Source organism: Rhagoletis zephyria, unplaced genomic scaffold (genome assembly GCF_001687245.7).
Source record: "Rhagoletis zephyria isolate East Lansing unplaced genomic scaffold, Rhagoletis_zephyria_1.1 Rzeph_scaffold_02675, whole genome shotgun sequence".
In the NCBI taxonomy this organism is placed as follows: Eukaryota; Metazoa; Arthropoda; class Insecta; order Diptera; family Tephritidae; genus Rhagoletis; species Rhagoletis zephyria.
Window position 1 is genome coordinate 30,688 of NW_016159759.1, and position 19,374 is coordinate 50,061.

Here is a 19,374-nt window from a genome sequence, read left to right on the forward strand (position 1 = left end):
ACATGCATACTATGTATGCAGACAAGACATCTTTGCTGCCATTAATTTAATGTGTTTATAATTTAGCATTACTTTGAGCTTGAATTGATGCAATTGACGCATATCGTCGTTTAAAGTACAAAACCGCGTATCAAGAAAATTCAAAACCTCATATGAGAGTCTGCCATAATTTTATAGGAGAGAGCAAAGCTTGTCTTATTTCCAAACAGTGCTCTCTTTCATCCCTAATTAGCTGTTCCTCTTAAATATATCTAAGTATCGATATTTTAGTATGAATGGATACGAGCTTGGATGTTAGGAGCTTCCGTTGAGCGAATATCTTCTTTGGCACAAAAGTTAGTTACGAAATTTTGCAGAACAAAGATACGCGGTTTTTACCTTAAACGACGATATGCACTCTTAACTGCAGCACAGTGCACTTAACACTACTACAGAGACACACAATCTAACAAACACGCAACGACAAAACGCTCATGTTACGGCGAGGAGTCGGCTGTCGGTTGGACGGCAATAATGCCAGAGCATTCTGTTATCAAGTGCTTAAAATTAAACAATGGCACAGCTGATTTAAGGCGTAATTTAAAGCATTGTTGTCCTCCAAAGAGCACGTATGCTTGTATGGACAATATGTATGTACATATGTATATTAAGGTGGTTATCATTTGTATGAAACTAAAATAAGTACTATTTGTTTTTTTTTTTTGGCATCCTATAGACATGTGAAGTTATTCAAAAGACTTCTAAACATGAAATTTTATGTTAATTTTGAGGTTCAGAGGTTTAAACTTTACTCTAAGTTTGGAAAATGCTAAAAACCCACTTTCCATATAGGGTTTTACTTTCCTTGTACAATATGTATATATGTACATAAGCATGCCTCATTAAAATTGAATACACTGAAAAAAAATCAACCAAAAATTAGTTAATACACCGTATCGATTTCATACATAAAAAAGAATCGCAGTGAATTTCTAACAGATTTTAGTTTGGCGATTTTTTCGTTTGAATGCGCTTTCATTCTGCACTTCGATGATGCTTTTTCATATTTCGGAAACACAAAAAAACGTATATTATCATTTTTACATGTTGCCTTGTACTACAAACTGGACCTTCTGAAAGTTAACAAACTGCCTACAGCAAATGTTCGACTTGAATCACACTTCTTAGAACTTTGGAAAGCATAAATGGCGTTGAAAGTAATGCTCTCAACCAAACCGAAGTTGAACAGCTTCGTTTGTTTGTTTCTTATCCACGTACATACGTATAACACAAATTAACCATAAAAAAATAAACAATTTGTTTAAAAAAACCATGTTGCTTTTGGCTCAGTGTATAGTATGAAATAAAATTATTTACAAAATTTTTATTTTACAATTTCTTTTGAATATACGCGTTTTACCTGTATAATTTTTTCAGTGTACACAAGTACAATATTTAACAAAAATCGTTCCATGGTCTCTAAATTTTAAATACTTATTTTACATTTTACTTTGATCCAACTTTGGCAACATCCAAATCTATTCCAATCGCCATAAAATTTCATATGCAGTAATTTTAATAAATTTTTAAATTTTAATATTTCCGAAGCGTGTACCGAGTAATATCAACAATAGAATAAATAAGCAACACCTTAATGTAAGTAAATGCATGCATTGAGGGTGTGACCAAACCGATATCAATCGGTTTTTCTTTTGAAAATTTCAGGCGTTTTTTTTTATCTTGAATTTTTCGAATACCGAGTAAACCGGACATTACAGACAAGCTGATGTGGGTGGGCACATCGTCGAGGTGGTTAGTGTCGTCGTGGTGTCTTATTCAAATTGGATTGAAAGTTTAAGAAATAAAATTAAATATTACTGAACAATGGAAAAGTGGTTTTCGTCTCGCGGGATGATTATTTTAAGATGTAAATTATTTTCTTCTTCTCATAATAATTGTATATGACTTTTGACGTTTATTCAACGTTTAACGTTTATTTCAAGACGGAAATGATTTACTCCTATACTTAATAATTATATGGGATTTTTATTGAAATGAAACTTCTTAATTGAGTTCGTAGATTTGACGCGTTAAATAATTAACACCATGATTTATTGATTGTTGTAAAGGGCTTTGCTTTTGGTTTAAGTCTTTTTTATTAAAATACACCCGTTTACCACATTTCAGTCGGATATCTCGAAAACTGAGGGAAAATCCCTCGTTCGAAGAGACAGGCAGACAAACAGACGGACATACATATGTGTCTAAATCGACTCAGCTCGACGTGCTGATCGTTTCGGTAAACATTTACATATATGGGTCTATCTATGTCCCCTTCTTCTGGTACTTACAAACAACGGACTAAAGTCATAATACCATTTCATTTTCATGAAAGGTATAACAACTGCATGGCCCTAAAAACTTTCTAAGAAGTATATCCGACACTGCTCAAAAATTTATATCGTCCATTTTCTAAACTAGTCCTTACGAGATGGGGGGCTTCTTAATATTCCGTCGCTTGTAAAAAAAAATTGTTTTAATACGCATTTACAATAATAAGTTGCAGAAATTTTTGAGTATGCAGTTTTTAGCCCATACAATTTAAGTGTAATGCAGTGCAAGTTTCAAACGGCTATCAAATTCCGTTGATTTTCGAAATTTTTTTTTGGTGACCGATTTTTTCAGATTTTGTTGAATATTCCTAAATTGTATACAGTTTGAAACTATGATTTATGTGGTTTTGGTTAAAGCTTGGACGGTATTTTTATAGAAAAATAACAAAATTTAGCTCGAAGAACATTACCAATATTAAAAAAAAAAAAAATTAACACATGGTCACTTGTTTGAGCTGAGTCACTGTATGTATGTACATATGTACACATACGAACTAGCTTATTTAATTCCTCATTCGCCGATTATTTAGTTAGCTAGAGGTATCGCAATGTCATTGCCAATGCTTACACACACATTTAGGGCCGTTAACACATATATTAGACCTCCATATTTTCCCAGCGTCTGTTTTGTATTTTGCGCACTTTAAACCTTATGCCATGACTAAACTGCCACCGACCGCAATCACATCGTATTTAGAGATTCATTCATGCAAAAGGCAAATGTTTTATACCTACATATGTACATACATATGTATGCGCATAGTTAATTTTCGTTTATTTTATCGGATCGTTGACCCTAATTACAAACAAGCACATTAAGTATTTACTAATCAATATAATAGGGATATTCTCGAAGTCTTGCACTTTGCACGGATTGCACGAAATGCAAAAATACTATTCCAATTTTGGAAGAGTACGAAAGCACCCCATCGCAAAGTAAAAGCATGGATAGGTAGCAGCCAGTGAAATTCTGTATCAAATAAAATAACAAGAACCCGCAAAAAAATTAACTGAGCGAAATAATAAGAGGAATGAGAGCAACATGTCGCAATTCCAACAACAAAACAGCTAGCACAGGGTCGCATTAATCTTGCTATGCCTTTTTGAAAAATGTGCGCATGGGTTTAGTGTTTGCAAGTTATAACATCCGTGCAATCCGTGCTACGTACAACAGCTTTGCAAGATGTCGAGAATACCCCTAATAACTTGCATATAGAAAAATTTATACATTCAAACGAATGAGCAAAAGCGGAAGCACAGGAGGGCAGCAAAAAAAGCTGTGAGCTACGTGCTAACCAATGCAAATAATTATATGATAGGTAGTCCGAAAACACCGATATCCTTTGATCAAAAACAACTAAATCGTAAACAAATAATTTTTAAGCAAAAAACGTATACAATATCATATCATATACAAATTTAGGAGTGCCGTTCGTTTATTCATGATCCAATGGTCGGTGCTTAACCTTTCCTAGAATCATCGAAAACGGTTAACATCCGGTAAGTTATCCGGTAACATACTACATACTTAAAAAGAAAAAAAAGTCCGACGAATATACATACCTTCTAGTTTTCTTAAAGTCGGTTACAAAGTTGTGGCATTCATCTAACGTAGGGCTGCTAGACGTCCTGGTTTTCCAGGATTTTTTCTGATTTTGGAAATTTTTCCTGGTGTGCTGGTGCGCGCCTCTGGTTCTTTAATGAAGATCAATGCGGACGCCCACATCATTTTTGGCAGATTTTCGCTATGAAAAAGGGTTAAGATTTCTGTTATCTGAAATCGATAACGAAACGATTTTTCTAACATGTCGAACAATATCTTTTCTGTTTAGTTTATTTTATTAAAATTTTACTTTTTACCCAAAGAAAAGCTTCCAGAATGGCTTCTATAGCACACACCTCAGACGGCCTTTTGGAAAAGTTCTTTTAAATCTGTTCTTTTAATTCATAAAAATCATATCTACTTCTTTAATTTATTTATTTGAGCATTGAGTCTTAAATGCTTATTGAATTTCATTTGTAATGCTAAATAATATAAACATGCACTTAAGTAGATTCGCATGAATTGTAAATAGGAAAGCCCTCTCCAGGAGGCATGCAGAGAAGCACTTTTTCAGCTCTTTTTGGGTAAATATTTTAAAATGGCTGCACTTAAGATAGCCTATCTAAATTATTTTCTGGTTGCGCATATACAAAATGGACAAAATGATCATGAAGCGCATTGTAGGATATTTAAAAACTTGCTAATGAGGGTAAGGCGAGCAATCAAGACCACATTAAAGGTGCCAAACATTTTTCCAAGTTACATACATATGTACATCACAGTCAAGAGAAATGTGCTCTTTTATGATTGAAAAATATTCAAATGTAGAGTGTTTCATACAACCCCATCATCATCAATCATTCAGCTCTACGGATCGTCCCACAAAACTACATTGCTTATAATAACAGAAATTACTTACAAAATAATGCAACGCCAAAATCAAAGCAAATGTATTTAAGGGGAATGTATTGGTACCAATATTAAATTGTATCTCTGATTTTTATTTGGATGATAAGTATCCTGGCCAATGGGTTCAGGCTTATGGCACGTTATATGAATACCCCTAGTGAAGAATCTTTTATTTATGAATGTATAAAAATCGGTTTATGCGCTTGGCTTGAAACTGGCAAGTATCTGTGTTTTTTTAACTCGTCGGTAAAGCTTTTGAAGACTGCAATTCAATGGCATGCACCTGGCCGTTGAAGCAATGTAGTTACTTATAATGGCTAGGGCTTTCCTCCGCTAGTATAGAGGTGCATAGCCTGTAGGAGCTAACGGCATCTACCACTACACCTGTAAAGATTATGAGTATTCGCTCTTTTGGCCAACGAAATAACGAAGTTCCCTATTATGAAATCGTTTTCGATTTTGAGGTGGAATAGGGATTTCAACGACATATGAACATATCGTTACCTTAACTCCCTAACCAACACTTTTTCTCGAAACTACTTTTTACATTTTGGTAGGATGTATTAAAATACGCCTTCAATTAAAATCTTAAAGTGTTAGTACCAAAAACAAGGGAGTTGGCATAATTTTTAAAAAGCCCTACCTGTTTTTGATATGAACTCTTTTCATAATGTTTTTTGCTTCTCCTGTCAAATAAAAAAGAACTTGTGGCTTAGGGCCTTTGTGAATCAAGGTAACGATCAGTGTTGCCGTTTTAATCCATATACGTCAAAAGTGATACGTGCTTGAGCAAATTTTCGCGTAATGTAGTCGAAAGCAGTAATTCGATAACAACAATCTATAATTTTTCTTAAGAATCCAGCATAATTCGCAAGTAATCCCTTTCGATGCCGAGAGACTAAAGGCCTTTAAATCTAATAACGGCAAATTTAAATACTTCCATCCGAACTAGTAACATAAAAAGGTTTTAATATCCCTAGCCTAGCTTGCTTTCACTACGAAGCCTAGAGATTATTTGAGTTCGCCACAGCCTTTTTAATTCTGAATAATATTTTCTACGTACTTTAATTAAAAAATATGGCATAAATCAATAAACACACTTATTCTTCACTTACAGCCATTCACAATTGGCATGGCGATGTTCGTTACGGTCTACCGCTTGATGTGGGCGATTCCGTCGAAATATTGGAGGAATGCACAAATTGGTATCGCGGCACGTGTGCGCGCAAATCCCGCGCTGTCGGCCTTTTTCCCAAAACCTATATACACATCAAGGATCTGTCGAAAATTGATCCAGTGGTTGGCGAGTGCACACAAGTTTTGCGTGAATGGTCCGAGATATGGAAGAAACTCTATGTGGTTCGTATACACTCGATCCCATTATTGAATTAAAAATATATATCTATATGTGTACATATATATATAAAATTTTAATTTAAAATCTGTGTTAACTATTTTTATTGGTTTTGCGCTTAAAGGATCGTGAAACATATAAATTTCACACGCTGCGCAAGGTGATGTTATCCATCTTAGATTGTCGTCGGGAGCTTTTGGGTGCCACGCTGACGCAGGACCAAACACTGGAATTGCAAACATTGGTTGTGTCACGCATCGATTGGGGAAATCGGTAAGTGAAGTTACGAACAAATGTTTTATTAATTTTTTTGTAAAAAAATAATTTAATTTAATTTAATTATAGTTAATCGTAACACCCATCCCAGCATTCTTTTGTCTATTAAATTAAATTTAATTTTAAGCGATTTTGTAATTTCCTCAATGAGTCCAATTACGAGTAAAGAAACTCAAATTATGCTCCAGCCAAAATATCTCGAGCTGTCATGGTTACAGCAGTTACAAAGCCTCTCTCTCTCGATTCAGAACGGCATTACTTGGCTTCCTGTATGTATGTACGTACCCATAAAGCTACTACGACGAATGTTTCTTCTGACGATTTTTTCGGAACAAGAAAATACGAAATGTGTCGGTAATTAATTTCGTTAGCCATTTCAACATTAACCTTACAATAGCCACGATCCTGCAAAAAAGTATAGTACATTTTCCACTGGCGACCATTCTGCCACTGAGTTTTCCCAGTATCACGAGAATAAACCCAAACTATAATAGCTACAATATAGGCAGATAAATCTCTGGACTCGATTGAAATTCAATCGATTAAGGTTGGGTACGAACGAATAAAGAGTTCGCTATACTATACATCATCGCAATTATTGTTGATGCTGTTTCAGTCGTTGGAGTCAAGCTGAACTTACGGTAGGCGCTAAAAATTCGTTGTTTCTACATACGAGCAAAGTGAGAGGGAGTTTTAGCTACAGTGTCGGACAAATAAATAAGGTTGCTATTGGCTATTTTTCTTTCGTTTATTTAATGTTCTTAGAAAAGTGTAGCCCATTATCTATCAAAAACCTTGCAAGTCATTTCAAAGAATCTTTAACAAACATTTGTGCACAAAGCTTTATAGCCCACAAAATTTTAAAATAATAAAATTCAAGTTCGAAATCGCTAGAAACTCTTTTGGATTTTATTTTTCATTTTTGCTGACGCTGCCGCGCATTTTCCAGCAAAAAAAATATCAAAAATCATGCGAACTCCTCTAACAATTTTCCTAATTTTTGTACAAAGTTTAAAATTTGGACTTACATAGTTTTTGTTAGATCAAACAGGTCAACAATTAAAATAATTGTAGGTGCCGAGATATCGTTAGTGCTTTCTTAATTTTTTCCTACGTATAGTTTTGACTTTAACCTTGGTTTTGTATATTGGCTGTAATTAATCATTTTTGGGCGCATTTTGAAGTCTTATCGGTACGTTTCTGTAAATAAATTTATTTTAATATCACGTCTTCATCGCGTACAAGTTGTCGCAATGAGGCAAATGTATTCTTCCAAAACTTATTACAGATTTTTCCTGTTACAAATCGAAAATTGTCGATGATTCCATCCGTGGATACCCCAAATTGTCTGTAAACTGTGAATACTTGACACATGGGCCAGTGGTTAGAGAAGTCGTAAGAGATTCGGCTTGCCTGTGTTATGGAAATAAGAGAAAAGTTTGCGTTGTGTTTACGTTAAAAAAATTATTAATCTAGATTTAGAATCGGCTATCATTTTGTGAGGAGGTGCCTGGTCCAAGGACACGAAGATTTACCTTGATCGACCATGATCAAGAAAGAGTGACTGAATAATAAATTATTCGTTATTCAGAATTATTTGAATGGTGAATGAAAATTTATTCGGCATTTGCATTTTCATAATAATGGATGAATTCTTCATCGGAAATTACCAGATTGATGAATCAAAATGTATTCGATAATGAATGAAAATTTATTCGTTATTTGAAATTATTGAATTGAAGATTAAAAAAAGAAAAATAGCCAAAACTTGTCAATATGTCGCGACCCTATTTATTTGTCTGACACTGTAAGTGGTTTTAAGGAAGAATGAGAAGGGAAGGTTTGTTGCATATGTATACTACTTTATATGAATATTCTCAATATAAAGATTGTCATAAGATCATTCTGCTCGAACACTTATTTTCGAAGAAAAGCCAAAGAATATTTTCTTTATTTTTCTATTTTGTAAGCTCGTTTTTTTTTCTCCGCACTAGCAAGCATTCGGTATATTTTCAAAATTATCAAACTTTATGCCAAACCAAATAAATAAGTACAATAACTACAGATTATCGCTTCATAAAATAGAAAAATTTATTTAAAGAAGTCTGCCTATCAATGATCACAATGTTCACTTTTTTCGTTCATGAATTTCTAAAGTTTAGACTATCTAAACACATTTTATCGAATGTACATATCTATTTGAGTTGTTTCTTATAAAATTTTCCGCTTCTCAATATATTCGTATATAGTTAAGGATCAATTAAGTAAGTAAGTTCTAAAGTCTTACACACAAGTTACAAATATTAAATTTATGAACTAACAAATCATATAAGAAATGCACATCATACATATGTATGTATGTTTTTTGTTTTTTTTTAAGTAAAAGTATGAAAAAATGGAAGCTAATTGTGGTGCACATAGTTATATCTACTGCAGAGGGCAATTATGATTTATGCTTTCTAATTAAACATCCATATTTCATTAAATAAATCCTATATTCTTCATGCTTTAGATAGATTATTTTCGATGTTTGAATAGGATACAAAATGGATTACAAAGAGTAACAATTGCACTGTTGCGCTGACAATTTTTGCTGGAATGCAAGCGTTTTTTGTTTTTTGTTCCTTTACTTGCTGTTATTTGATTATACGTACAATCAGGATAAACAGTCTTAGTTGTAAGTATACACTGAGATTGGTGCGGCCTGTTGTTTTTGAGTGGATTGAGGGAATGCCGATTGAAATTCGATGGAGCGATGTAATGAGATCTGTCAGTTTGACAGGATTAAATAGATTGTTACACAATGTTGCTTGCTGTTTGCATTTCTTCGCTGCTTTACTGTTTAATAGTTTTTAATGGCGTTTAAACTGTTTTAAAGTTTTCACTTCACTGTCTCTTCAGCTCTTGCCTCTATTTTCAATTCGATTGCTAAGCTTTATCTTGAACTCTTCTTAAGGCTTTTAATGTACATATTTATGTCTCCGTCTCCTTGCCAAATCGGTCTGTTTGTGGATACATCGGATGCATTTCCAAAGTGGATGGTGCTGATGGTGTGCGCGAACTGCCGAGTATGTTGCACAGCTCTTGCACCATTTCACAGTAGTACTTGGTATTAACATTTTGTCCCAAAAGGTGTAAAATGAGGAAGTCTCCAATCTGTGTAAACAAAATCAAATACATATCAATTATGTAAATAAAATAAAATAAAAATAATGCATTGAACTCACATCCAAACGACGAATTAAGCTCTGAATTTCCTTGCTTTGACCCGAGCGGTATGAACGTTTGATAATAGTTTCGCGTGTAGTTGGCATCATTATAACGACCAGTGAGTAAATCAAAGCTAAGCCAGATAACACCGACAAAATGATGAACCAAAACCTGTACATAGAGAAATTCAATTGCTTTAATTACAAATTAATTATTTCTCAACTTCAGCGCCATCTTACCATAAGAAAATGTAAATCTTTTCATTCAAAATATTCAACGCTAATACACAGAGAGTATCATGGGTCTGTGGTGAACCGCCTGGGCCGAATTTGCGGAATGTGCACTTGGTTAAACGTGGAAATATTTCAATCATCGGGTCGAAACGACTCTCCTGATCCATATTCGAGAATTTTATAACATCCGTGCCGTAAGAAAGAAAGTGCCACCCAAAAACTTATCCACCAAGAAGATGTTCAGCACAACATTAGCAAAATTCAATGCCTCACAAAAGTAGTAAGCGAATGAATAACTGCTATGCGAATTCAAACTATCCATCAGATATTTAATGATACGCGTCTGGCGATCCTTGCGATACTCCTCGGGAATAGTGATGAAGCCGCGCAAACCTTCAGTGATATTGCGCATTTTACCATCCTCTAAATTCTTCCAAATCCAGTGTGGAACGTAGAACATGAGGCCCTGAAGAAATTTAGAAAAAAGTGGACGATTTTTTAACTTGTGATTTCGTCTTATCAAAAAGATATGGTTTCATGCACCTGAAGGAATAATACGAATGGCACCCATTGATAATAGCTGTGGTAACGTTTCTCCTGTCCAAACTCATTGCCCAAACCATGCGCTGCCACGTCGGTACCGATCTGTCGATGCTGTTGACCAGGTATGGTAAATGTGTATGTAATCCAACAGAAAGTGTTGATAACATGCATTGGTATGGAGCCATCATTGATGCAGGCGATGGGATCACCTAAGTGGAAAAATAAATAAATTTTGAGTTATTATTTGAAACAGTTTAGAAAATGTGCTTAGTAACTATGTTTATGCTTTATAATAAATACGTATGTATGTTTATTAATTTGGTTATTAAATTTTTATCAACAAGCTCTGTAGGTGGTAAAAAATTCTTGGATATTAAATATTTGGCATAAATTATATTTTATAGAACACATTGCACCTCAGTGTCGTTCTCTCAGAAAGTGTTATAATAATAACATTTTTGGCGCTTAAANACTATCTTATTGACCACAACTGAATGTATGTATGTAGATATGAGTGTTTGTACGTACGTACATATTTATATGCTTTTTTCAGCTCATTAGTTCAATGCTTAAGTCTTTTAACTGTCAGTAATTATTTGCAACGAAGAATACAGTTTTTTTTGTGATTCCAACACTTGACCTGGAAAACAATTACAACTATAACTAGCTCATTAACTAGTCGCTTAGTTAAATAAAAACAAACAACTTGCTTCGCTCCTCCCCTAATGCCTGCCGCGTCACAGTTTTAAATGCCTTGAGTTGATAATCCCTGCAGCAGGCACTCTGATTTCTTCCGCCCACTCGGCATCATTATAAAATGCGTGACCAGCTAAGCTCCGCTTTAAAACTTTACATATTGCCCATGCTGGCTCAGTTTATACATTTGTAAGTTACATATATGTATGTACTTATGTATGTACATAAGTTTTATAAAACTGTAAGTAAACAAGATCAGCAACACTCATGAGACGAGTGCAAATGCATGTAGCGTACACACATCAAATCATGCATATACACCTGCGGTCAACTAATTAGCAACGAAATTCAAAATGATTTTGTTTGAAACTTATGTTTATTTATTTATTTTTAATAATTTCCATTTAAATATAATTCAATCTATGACAGAAACTACATAAATAAAAGCTTAAAAGCTTGCACAAATTTAAAAAAATTAATCAAACTTAAAAAAATTGTCATTGAAATTTGCAGATTTTTATCAAAATATTTAGAACATGTTTGGGTATGCAGGGTGCAAATTTAAATTCGCTTAAATCTATCGTTGATTTTTTTTGTGCATGATCAAAATGTATTTTTATATGAAACAAAATCGCAACACCCTCCACAAAAAAATTCTAAAAAAGCAACGGTAATTTTTAGCGACTTGAAACTTGCGCTTTATTAGACTAAAATTGAATGGGCTACGAAACTTCATACCCGAAAATTTTTTAGATATTTTGATTAAAAATTTGGAAGTTTTTATGACAACTTTTTGAAGTTTGTTTAATTTTTTTTAAATTTTGCAAGCTTTTAAACTTTTATTTATGTGGTCTCTGTTATAGACTGAATTATATTTTAAATAAAAATATTATAAAAATAAATAAATAAACATAAGTTGCAAGCAACATCATTTTTAATTTCGGTGCTAATTAGTTGAGCGGAGGTGTATGTATATCGTGCAGTGTGGGCGTGGAGAAAGCATGCTCGTACGCATAAACACATACACATTCACATGTACTTTTAAAGTTAAATAAAAAAAGAGAAAATTTAACAAATAAAAGATGACATAAAAACTCGCATGAATCCAGTGCTGCAGCTGGAGCTGGGCAGCGAAACTTTGTTTGGAGTACCTTTTTGTTTCCACAATTTTACTCTTTATTGTGCATAATTTTTATTTTTCTTTTTTATTTTTTAGTTTTTATTTGCTTTTATGTCGCATAGTACTAATACTGCTTTCATGTACTAAAAAGATAAGAGCCTAAAGTGCACTTGCTTTGCCTGTTTGAACACCAGCACATACTTTGTACATACAGATATCTGTGTACATATATTTATGGTAAGCTACTAATGATTTTTTTTTTTTATTCTTACGAAATTTAATATAAACATCCATACATATGCACATGTGAACATATTTCTATATCATGTCTTATATGTGCTTTGTAAAAAATCCAGTTTTGAGTTTGAGTTGCTGAGTAGTTCGTCGTTGGCTTTCTGGCCTCGAAATTGGGGAGCAAGCAAGTTATCCAGCGTCAACATATGTACATTAAGGTGGTCCAAAATAAGTAAAGTCGGAATTTGAATGCCCTCTCCCCCTAGGATTATATTCTATATCGAAAAAAAGTAAACCCCAATTTTTTTTATTATGAAATCAAAAATATTTAGAGGTCGCTCAAAGCGCTCAAAGTTTTCCATTTATTTGATATGGAAAAAACAACTTTTCTTGGAAAAGGTATGGAATTCTTGAAAATTAATATTTTTCGATCGAAAAACTCTGGTTCTCTTTAGCAGACTTCCAATAGCAATATCCATTTATTTATTTAAGCATATTTTAATACTAAAGATTTTTTATTTATCCTCCATTGCATTTTCTGGAATTTTCTAGGGGTTTTGGCGGATTCATAAACTATAGTTACTAGGAAAAATTGTTTCAAGAAATAAATGGGTATTATTACTGGGGAACTCCTTAAAAGAAGCAGAGTTGCCCGGTCGAAAAATATTGATTTTCAAGAATTATTTCTGTACCATTTCTACGAAAAGTTGTTTTATTTTTATATAAAATAATGGAAAACTTTTAGCGCTTTCAGCGACCTCTAAATATTTTCTGGTTTGAAAATAAAAAAATAGTATTATATTTTTTCAGTATAGAATAATCCTAGGGGTGAGAGCATACAATTTCTGACTTACTTTTTTACATGCATTTTTGGACCACCCCAATGTACATATTTACATATGCATATCTACATATGAGAAATAAATATAAATAAACACTTGGAGAAAATACTGTGTGTCATGCAGATATACTCGTGCATATGCATTTATCTGTTGTTTATGTGTGCATGTATGTATGTACATATGCATTTCATCCAAAGCTACGAAACACAAGCTTGCCACTTGTCCATTAGGCTTTTTTATTTGATTAACTTCAAGCCGAATTGAGGTAATGTGAGTTGAATTCAGGGAGTGCCACTCCGTGGGATATAAAATGGATAATTAAGTAAGCCAGTTTCCTACTCGGAATTCTCTTTTGTTTACTTTTTTTTAGTGTATTTGAATAGTGGCCGCTTGAAAAGCGGTTAATTTATTTAATTTTTTTTATTTACATATCGTCGTTTAAAGTGCAAAACCGCGTATCAGCAAAATGCATGAAGTTGTAGAAAATATTTTCTAGAGCGTAAAAACACTCATATTTCAAAATGGTTCTTTTTTTATAAAGCAATCGCATTTCTGGCTAATATATGTATTTCAGGACGAATGGATAAGGATTGAGCCAAGAGGTTGTGTGTGTGAGTAAATCCAATTTTCGGCGGCCAATGTCAGTTACGCGGTTTTGCAGAATGACGATACGCGGTTTTGTACTTTAAACGACGATATGTGGGTGATATAAAATGAAATTACATGCATTCATATCCTTAATCTTCCATTAGTATGAAAGCTGCGTTTTGAATAAAACGATTTGCTGAAGCTCTATACTTTTAAATTCCGACTCTGGTAGTTTAAAGTTAGGATATATGAGGAAATTCCTACTTCTCCAACCTATCATGAAAACGAATTTTTCTAATTTCAAATGATTTCTAAGAACATATTTTTTTGACTTTTAATTTCCTGCCATAGTATTTTTTTAAGCTGTCACTTTTTTCGGTGACTGAGATTTGAGATCCGTGCTTATTTATATTTGAATTTGTGGTCATCGGAGGAGCTTCATTTCAATCTCATGTTGAAGAATACAAAGTGACTACCTTGGATACTTTGTTTTTTTTTTTTATACAGCTTTTTATTGAACAATATGTATACAGAAAAAGACTTAAAAAATTGTGCCAATAGGCACAAGCCTTGTACCACCTTGCAAGCAAATAAAAAAGTTCGCCGCACGCTCCTGAGTCTAAGGTATTTTTGCCAGGCAATTTCGAAAAAAATCCGCCGGCAATGCAAAATTAAATATGTATTTCTACTGGAATAATCAAAATACTTGCTAAGGCCGAGGCCACGCAATGAGCGGCTGAGCGGCACTTCTGTATGGCGCAGCTCAGCCGCTCAGAAATGCCGCTCATTGCGTAGCCACTTCAATAGTATTTCAAATGTTTTAATTTTAAGTCGCTCACCGATCAGCCGCTCGCCACTTTGCCGCGCATTGGGTGGCCTCGGCCTTAGCAAAAATGTAATGATTTTTGGCGAGCTTTAATTTACTGACATTAGCGTGGTAAGTTAGGGTGATAAGAATTGATATCTGATATTGAGGTTGTTCACACTTGCGTGTACAGTATTTTATTGTTGTAAACTGAATAAAACATATAACCACATAACCACATAAGCTGATAGCCAGGGGAGTGTGAAGAACCTCATTGTTTTCGAAATTTCCTTTGCAAAAATGCGTTAAGCTGCCTTTACATGAGGCGATTTTCCAGGCGATTCAACATTGCAAAGTTAAAAAAATTGTACTTAAAGGCTTTTAAAGCATTTCAAGTACATTTCTTAACTGTAAAAAAAAATTATAGTCTGAAAAACTGAAAACTCTTTTATAATTTCCATTCGTACTGTCATCAGGTATGTAACTTGAAAATAGAAATCACTGCATCTTTTATGCGCATAAATATTTAATAGTTACATCTCAAGCCAATAAAAGCAAAAGCGAGATAAAAAATGCAAAAATTGAGGACGTCGATTTAGGACTTTGCAGGCGAGAAGTGCAAGTATTGTTGACAGCTGAAGCTGGCGATCAGCACCATATGAAAAAAGCATGAAATGAAACCAAAACTTAAAGGCTACACGGAAATGGTAGAAGGTCCTTTGCGTTGTTAGCTTCTTACTGTCGCGATACTAAAATTAACTAAAAAAAAATAGTGTTTATGACACCACACGGCAATTGCGAATGGCTGTAAACACCTGTGTACAGAAGATTTCAAAAAAAGGACATAAATATGTGTACAACTTATGGAATCACGACTTGAGTATTGTACGCCACATATGTATTGGAAAGATGTTTAGTAACTACGGCTTTATCCCGTGAAAAACTTCAGTTTTGATGTCATCAGCGGGTTCAATAACACTCTGCGATATTTTCAGTTTTTTTTTTTCCGTAGAATTGATGAAATCAAGATTTTCGGAAAGTCTGGATTGTATATAGAAAAGTAGTTTCTCCGTTTCCCCAGGCTGCCGATTTTAAGCGTTTTTTTTTTTCAATTTGAAGTTGGTGGTCGCAGAACAGCATTTAAAACAATAAAAAGTTATTTAAATGCAAATAGTTATACCATCAAAAGGCCTTTCTAGACCGCTCGGTGCGCTATGATGCGAAACACATGAAGTAATGGTGCAAACAATGTTTCTAAACAATGTTTCATGTTTTCATTTGCACCAAAGCTCAAAAGGATATATATGAATCAAGTCGGACTAACAAAATGGGTTTTTTTTTAAATATGTATCTCGACACCTGCACCAAATAGCGGATTAATTCATCCTTTCAAAAACGTCTTTCGCCACATCGAGGTTATGATTTTTTCGAATGAAACCAAAAAGCAAAAACTTGATTGATAAAAAATATACTAAATAGTGTGTTGAGTACAAATTCTGTGTCACAGAAAAGTTTGTAGTTTCTTAAATGGCTCTCGCGCTTCATGATTCAGACTTAAATTCGTGGTATAAAATTGCGTTAAGCGAAAAATGAATCAGATAAATTACCAAAACATGTGGTTTCTGCCACTTGCGTGACATTCATGATTCGTCAACAGAAATCAGAACATAAGAAATGAAAAACAACAAAAACGTGTAAAACGAAAGCAAAGTATTAAAAGTAAGTAAAAAAATAATTTTAATAAATGAATGGCTTATCATATTACGTATTGCTGAAATCCAGGTTACACTCAAGCGCGCATTTCAGTGAAGCTAACTTTTTTGTTGTTTACTTAAATTCCTTTTTATAAAGTTTGCATTTAAATTTGCCTTATGATATCAGTTTGCACTCAAAGCAGCAGAAATATAGAAACAAATCTAAGCGAACAATATACAACTTTACAATATCGCTTCTAAAAAACAAATGTTGTTGAACAAATAGTAGCTTTGAAAAAAAATTTAACTCAGGACTGCAATGAATTAATAGCCTTTCCACAATCACTTTTGTGTAATGCTTTTTGTAAAGCTTTCTGCTAATGATGCACTTTTACGCAAATTCGTTAGTGCAATGGCATTAAAACAAAAAACATGTATGAAAAGACGTGCGCTACTCAATTTACACACAACGACTAATCGTTTAAACTAAGTGTTCCTAGCAGTTAACGCTTTAAAAAGGTATAAAAAGAGCTGGCATGGCCGATGCAACGCTGCACCGCTTCTAGTGGCCTGGTACTACGGACGTCATGGCAAGCGAATGCGTTGTTATACTATGACACTGCTCCAAACAAAAAAAAAAAAAAAAAATTTTTATGCCGGTTAGCTTGTGTGTGGTGAAAGTTGATTATTGTCTGACGCGCATTGCCAAGCGCTGCATAAAAAGCAACAAATATCTGTATTCGTTTGCACAGTGTTTAGACACTTTTTATATAGTGTTTCAGGCTTTTTATCAATACAGATATACATATATGTAGATCTTTTGTATTTAATTTTAGATTGTGTTTCAAAAGCAATTTTTCGCATGTAAACTTGCTAATTGAGACTTGCATTGTAGACGCACAAAAAAATAGTGGAATTACCAGTATGCAAATGCACAAACACTTTTTAGATCTTGCATATCATCGTCATCAATACAAAACGCTCAAATTGAAAGTTTTGAAATTTTTCCGAGAAGCAAAAATACGAGTGCATTCATATGTATGTATACATGTGCATTCTGCTTTCAAAATTAACATAGGAAATGTTTTCAGGCATGAAACCGAATACAGTACAGAAAAATACTCACTAGAGATGCCAGATCGAAATAAAAAAAAAATCGATTTGTGAATCGATTCGAATCGAAATCAAAACAACCGATGCAGGAAGACAACGTCAAAAAATAAATCGATCTCCCAAGATCATTTTATATATTTTGCAAATAACGCATTTTACTTAATTTTCTTAAAGAATCAAAAAACTGAACAGACATTACTATAAGCAATTTTTATACCCGAGCGCACTTGTGCACAAGGGTATATTAAAAACATGCAACGGTTTCCATATCGGGATCTATCCAATAGCTATCAGTTAGCTAAAAATCCGTAAATACTTAAAAAAAGTGAGATAAGGTTTTTCTGTATTAAGCCAACGATATGAGCATTCAACAAAATGGTTATTTTTTCGAAATTTTGTTTTTTCCTATATACATATATACCTACCTATGCTGATTTTTTGCCTATGCAGAGATTTAAATATTTTTTTTTTTCAATAACTATAAATATTTCAAATATAATTTTAGTGCGCATATTTTTATGAAGAAAATGCCTAGCACAAAAAAAATCCGATGAATCAATAGCATTTTGCAGCCACTAAAAACTGGTTACAGGGTTTTATTATACTAAAATTGAATGGGTTAAACAACTGAATGCCCGATATTTCTCTTGAAAATATAATTGACTTTTAAATGCCTTTGTTGATTTTTTTTTATTTGTTTATAGTTTAAAAATCAGATTATATAAAAATTATGAATATTAAATAAACAAAAAGAAAACTGTCATTACTATTCAAATGGCAGGGAGCGTACATACATGTATATGAAATACTCACCTATTAAAAACTCTTTAAATCGGTGGCTGCAGATTGAAGGTAAGATAACTTGGCAACATACATATGTACATTCATCGGAAAGATGGGTGGTGCCAAGCCTCCTTAATTTTTTGCACCAGCCTTAAATTCAAATTTCCTTAAAGCTCTTTAATGTAATGTGATATGAATCTGTCGAGAAAAAATCGAATGTCGATTGTCGTATTTTTTGGTACGATACACGGATCGGATCGGAATAAGAAAGTGAAAAAAGAAATAGAATCGGAATTCGATTTAAATACGGCATCTTTACTACTCACTCACTCACAAAATTTTAAGATTTTGCGCGCTACACAAGTCGGATGTGAACTAAAGGGTGTATACAAAAAAAATTGTTCGAAAAAAAACACTTTTTAAATCCACATTTCTACAGTTATCGAGGAAGCTTTTACATATTTAAGAAGCTTAGAATAAGCTGTTGATAAAAAGTACAAGGTTTGTTTATTTATTCATATCATATGCGAAAGATCGGACTTTTGAGTTAATACCACTCATTAGGCGCTGCACATCATTTTGAGTGATTTCAGACGATACCTTAGTCCATTTTGATCGAAGGTCTTCTTTGGTTTTGGCAATTTTCTTTGTTTTTAGAAGTTTTCTTTTCATTATAGCCCAATATTTTTCAATTAGTCTTAGTTCGGGGCAATTCGGTGGGTTGGCTTCTTTCGGTACAAAATGGATATTTTTCTCTTCATACCAGTTCTGAACCAAATTTCCATAATGACAACTTGCCAAATCTGGTCCAAAGAGCACAGAGCCCGTGTGAAGCTGTACCAATGGCAGAAGTCGTTTCTGCAAACACTCTTTGACGTAAATTTGTTGATTTATTGTCCCAGAAGTTACAAAAACGTTGCTTCGCAAACCGCATTTACAATTCGCTTGCCAAATCAAAAATTTCTTTGCAAACTTATCCACTTTTTTTCCTTAAACTTAGGTGCAACATCGCCTCTGCCCTTAGCCGTATAGAAACTCTGACCTGGAAGCTGATTGAAG

General features: G+C 33.6%; 2 protein-coding genes across 2 annotated transcripts in view; one reads left to right on the top strand and one right to left on the bottom strand.

Moving 5' to 3' along the window:
- LOC108367420 (dedicator of cytokinesis protein 3-like) overlaps positions 1 to 19,374 on the top strand; it is a 61,190-nt gene that overhangs the window by 14,560 nt on the left and 27,256 nt on the right. The window contains 2 exon segments of the mRNA XM_017622026.1: positions 5,942 to 6,183; positions 6,303 to 6,451. Coding sequence (XP_017477515.1) covers positions 5,942 to 6,183; positions 6,303 to 6,451 — 391 coding nt within the window.
- Positions 8,521 to 19,374, bottom strand: part of LOC108367418 (innexin inx3-like) — a 21,689-nt gene continuing 10,835 nt past the window's right edge. Inside the window, 5 exon segments of the mRNA XM_017622025.1 lie at positions 8,521 to 9,610; positions 9,682 to 9,835; positions 9,904 to 10,105; positions 10,108 to 10,363; positions 10,441 to 10,649. Coding sequence (XP_017477514.1) covers positions 9,428 to 9,610; positions 9,682 to 9,835; positions 9,904 to 10,105; positions 10,108 to 10,363; positions 10,441 to 10,649 — 1,004 coding nt within the window. The 3' untranslated portion in view covers positions 8,521 to 9,427.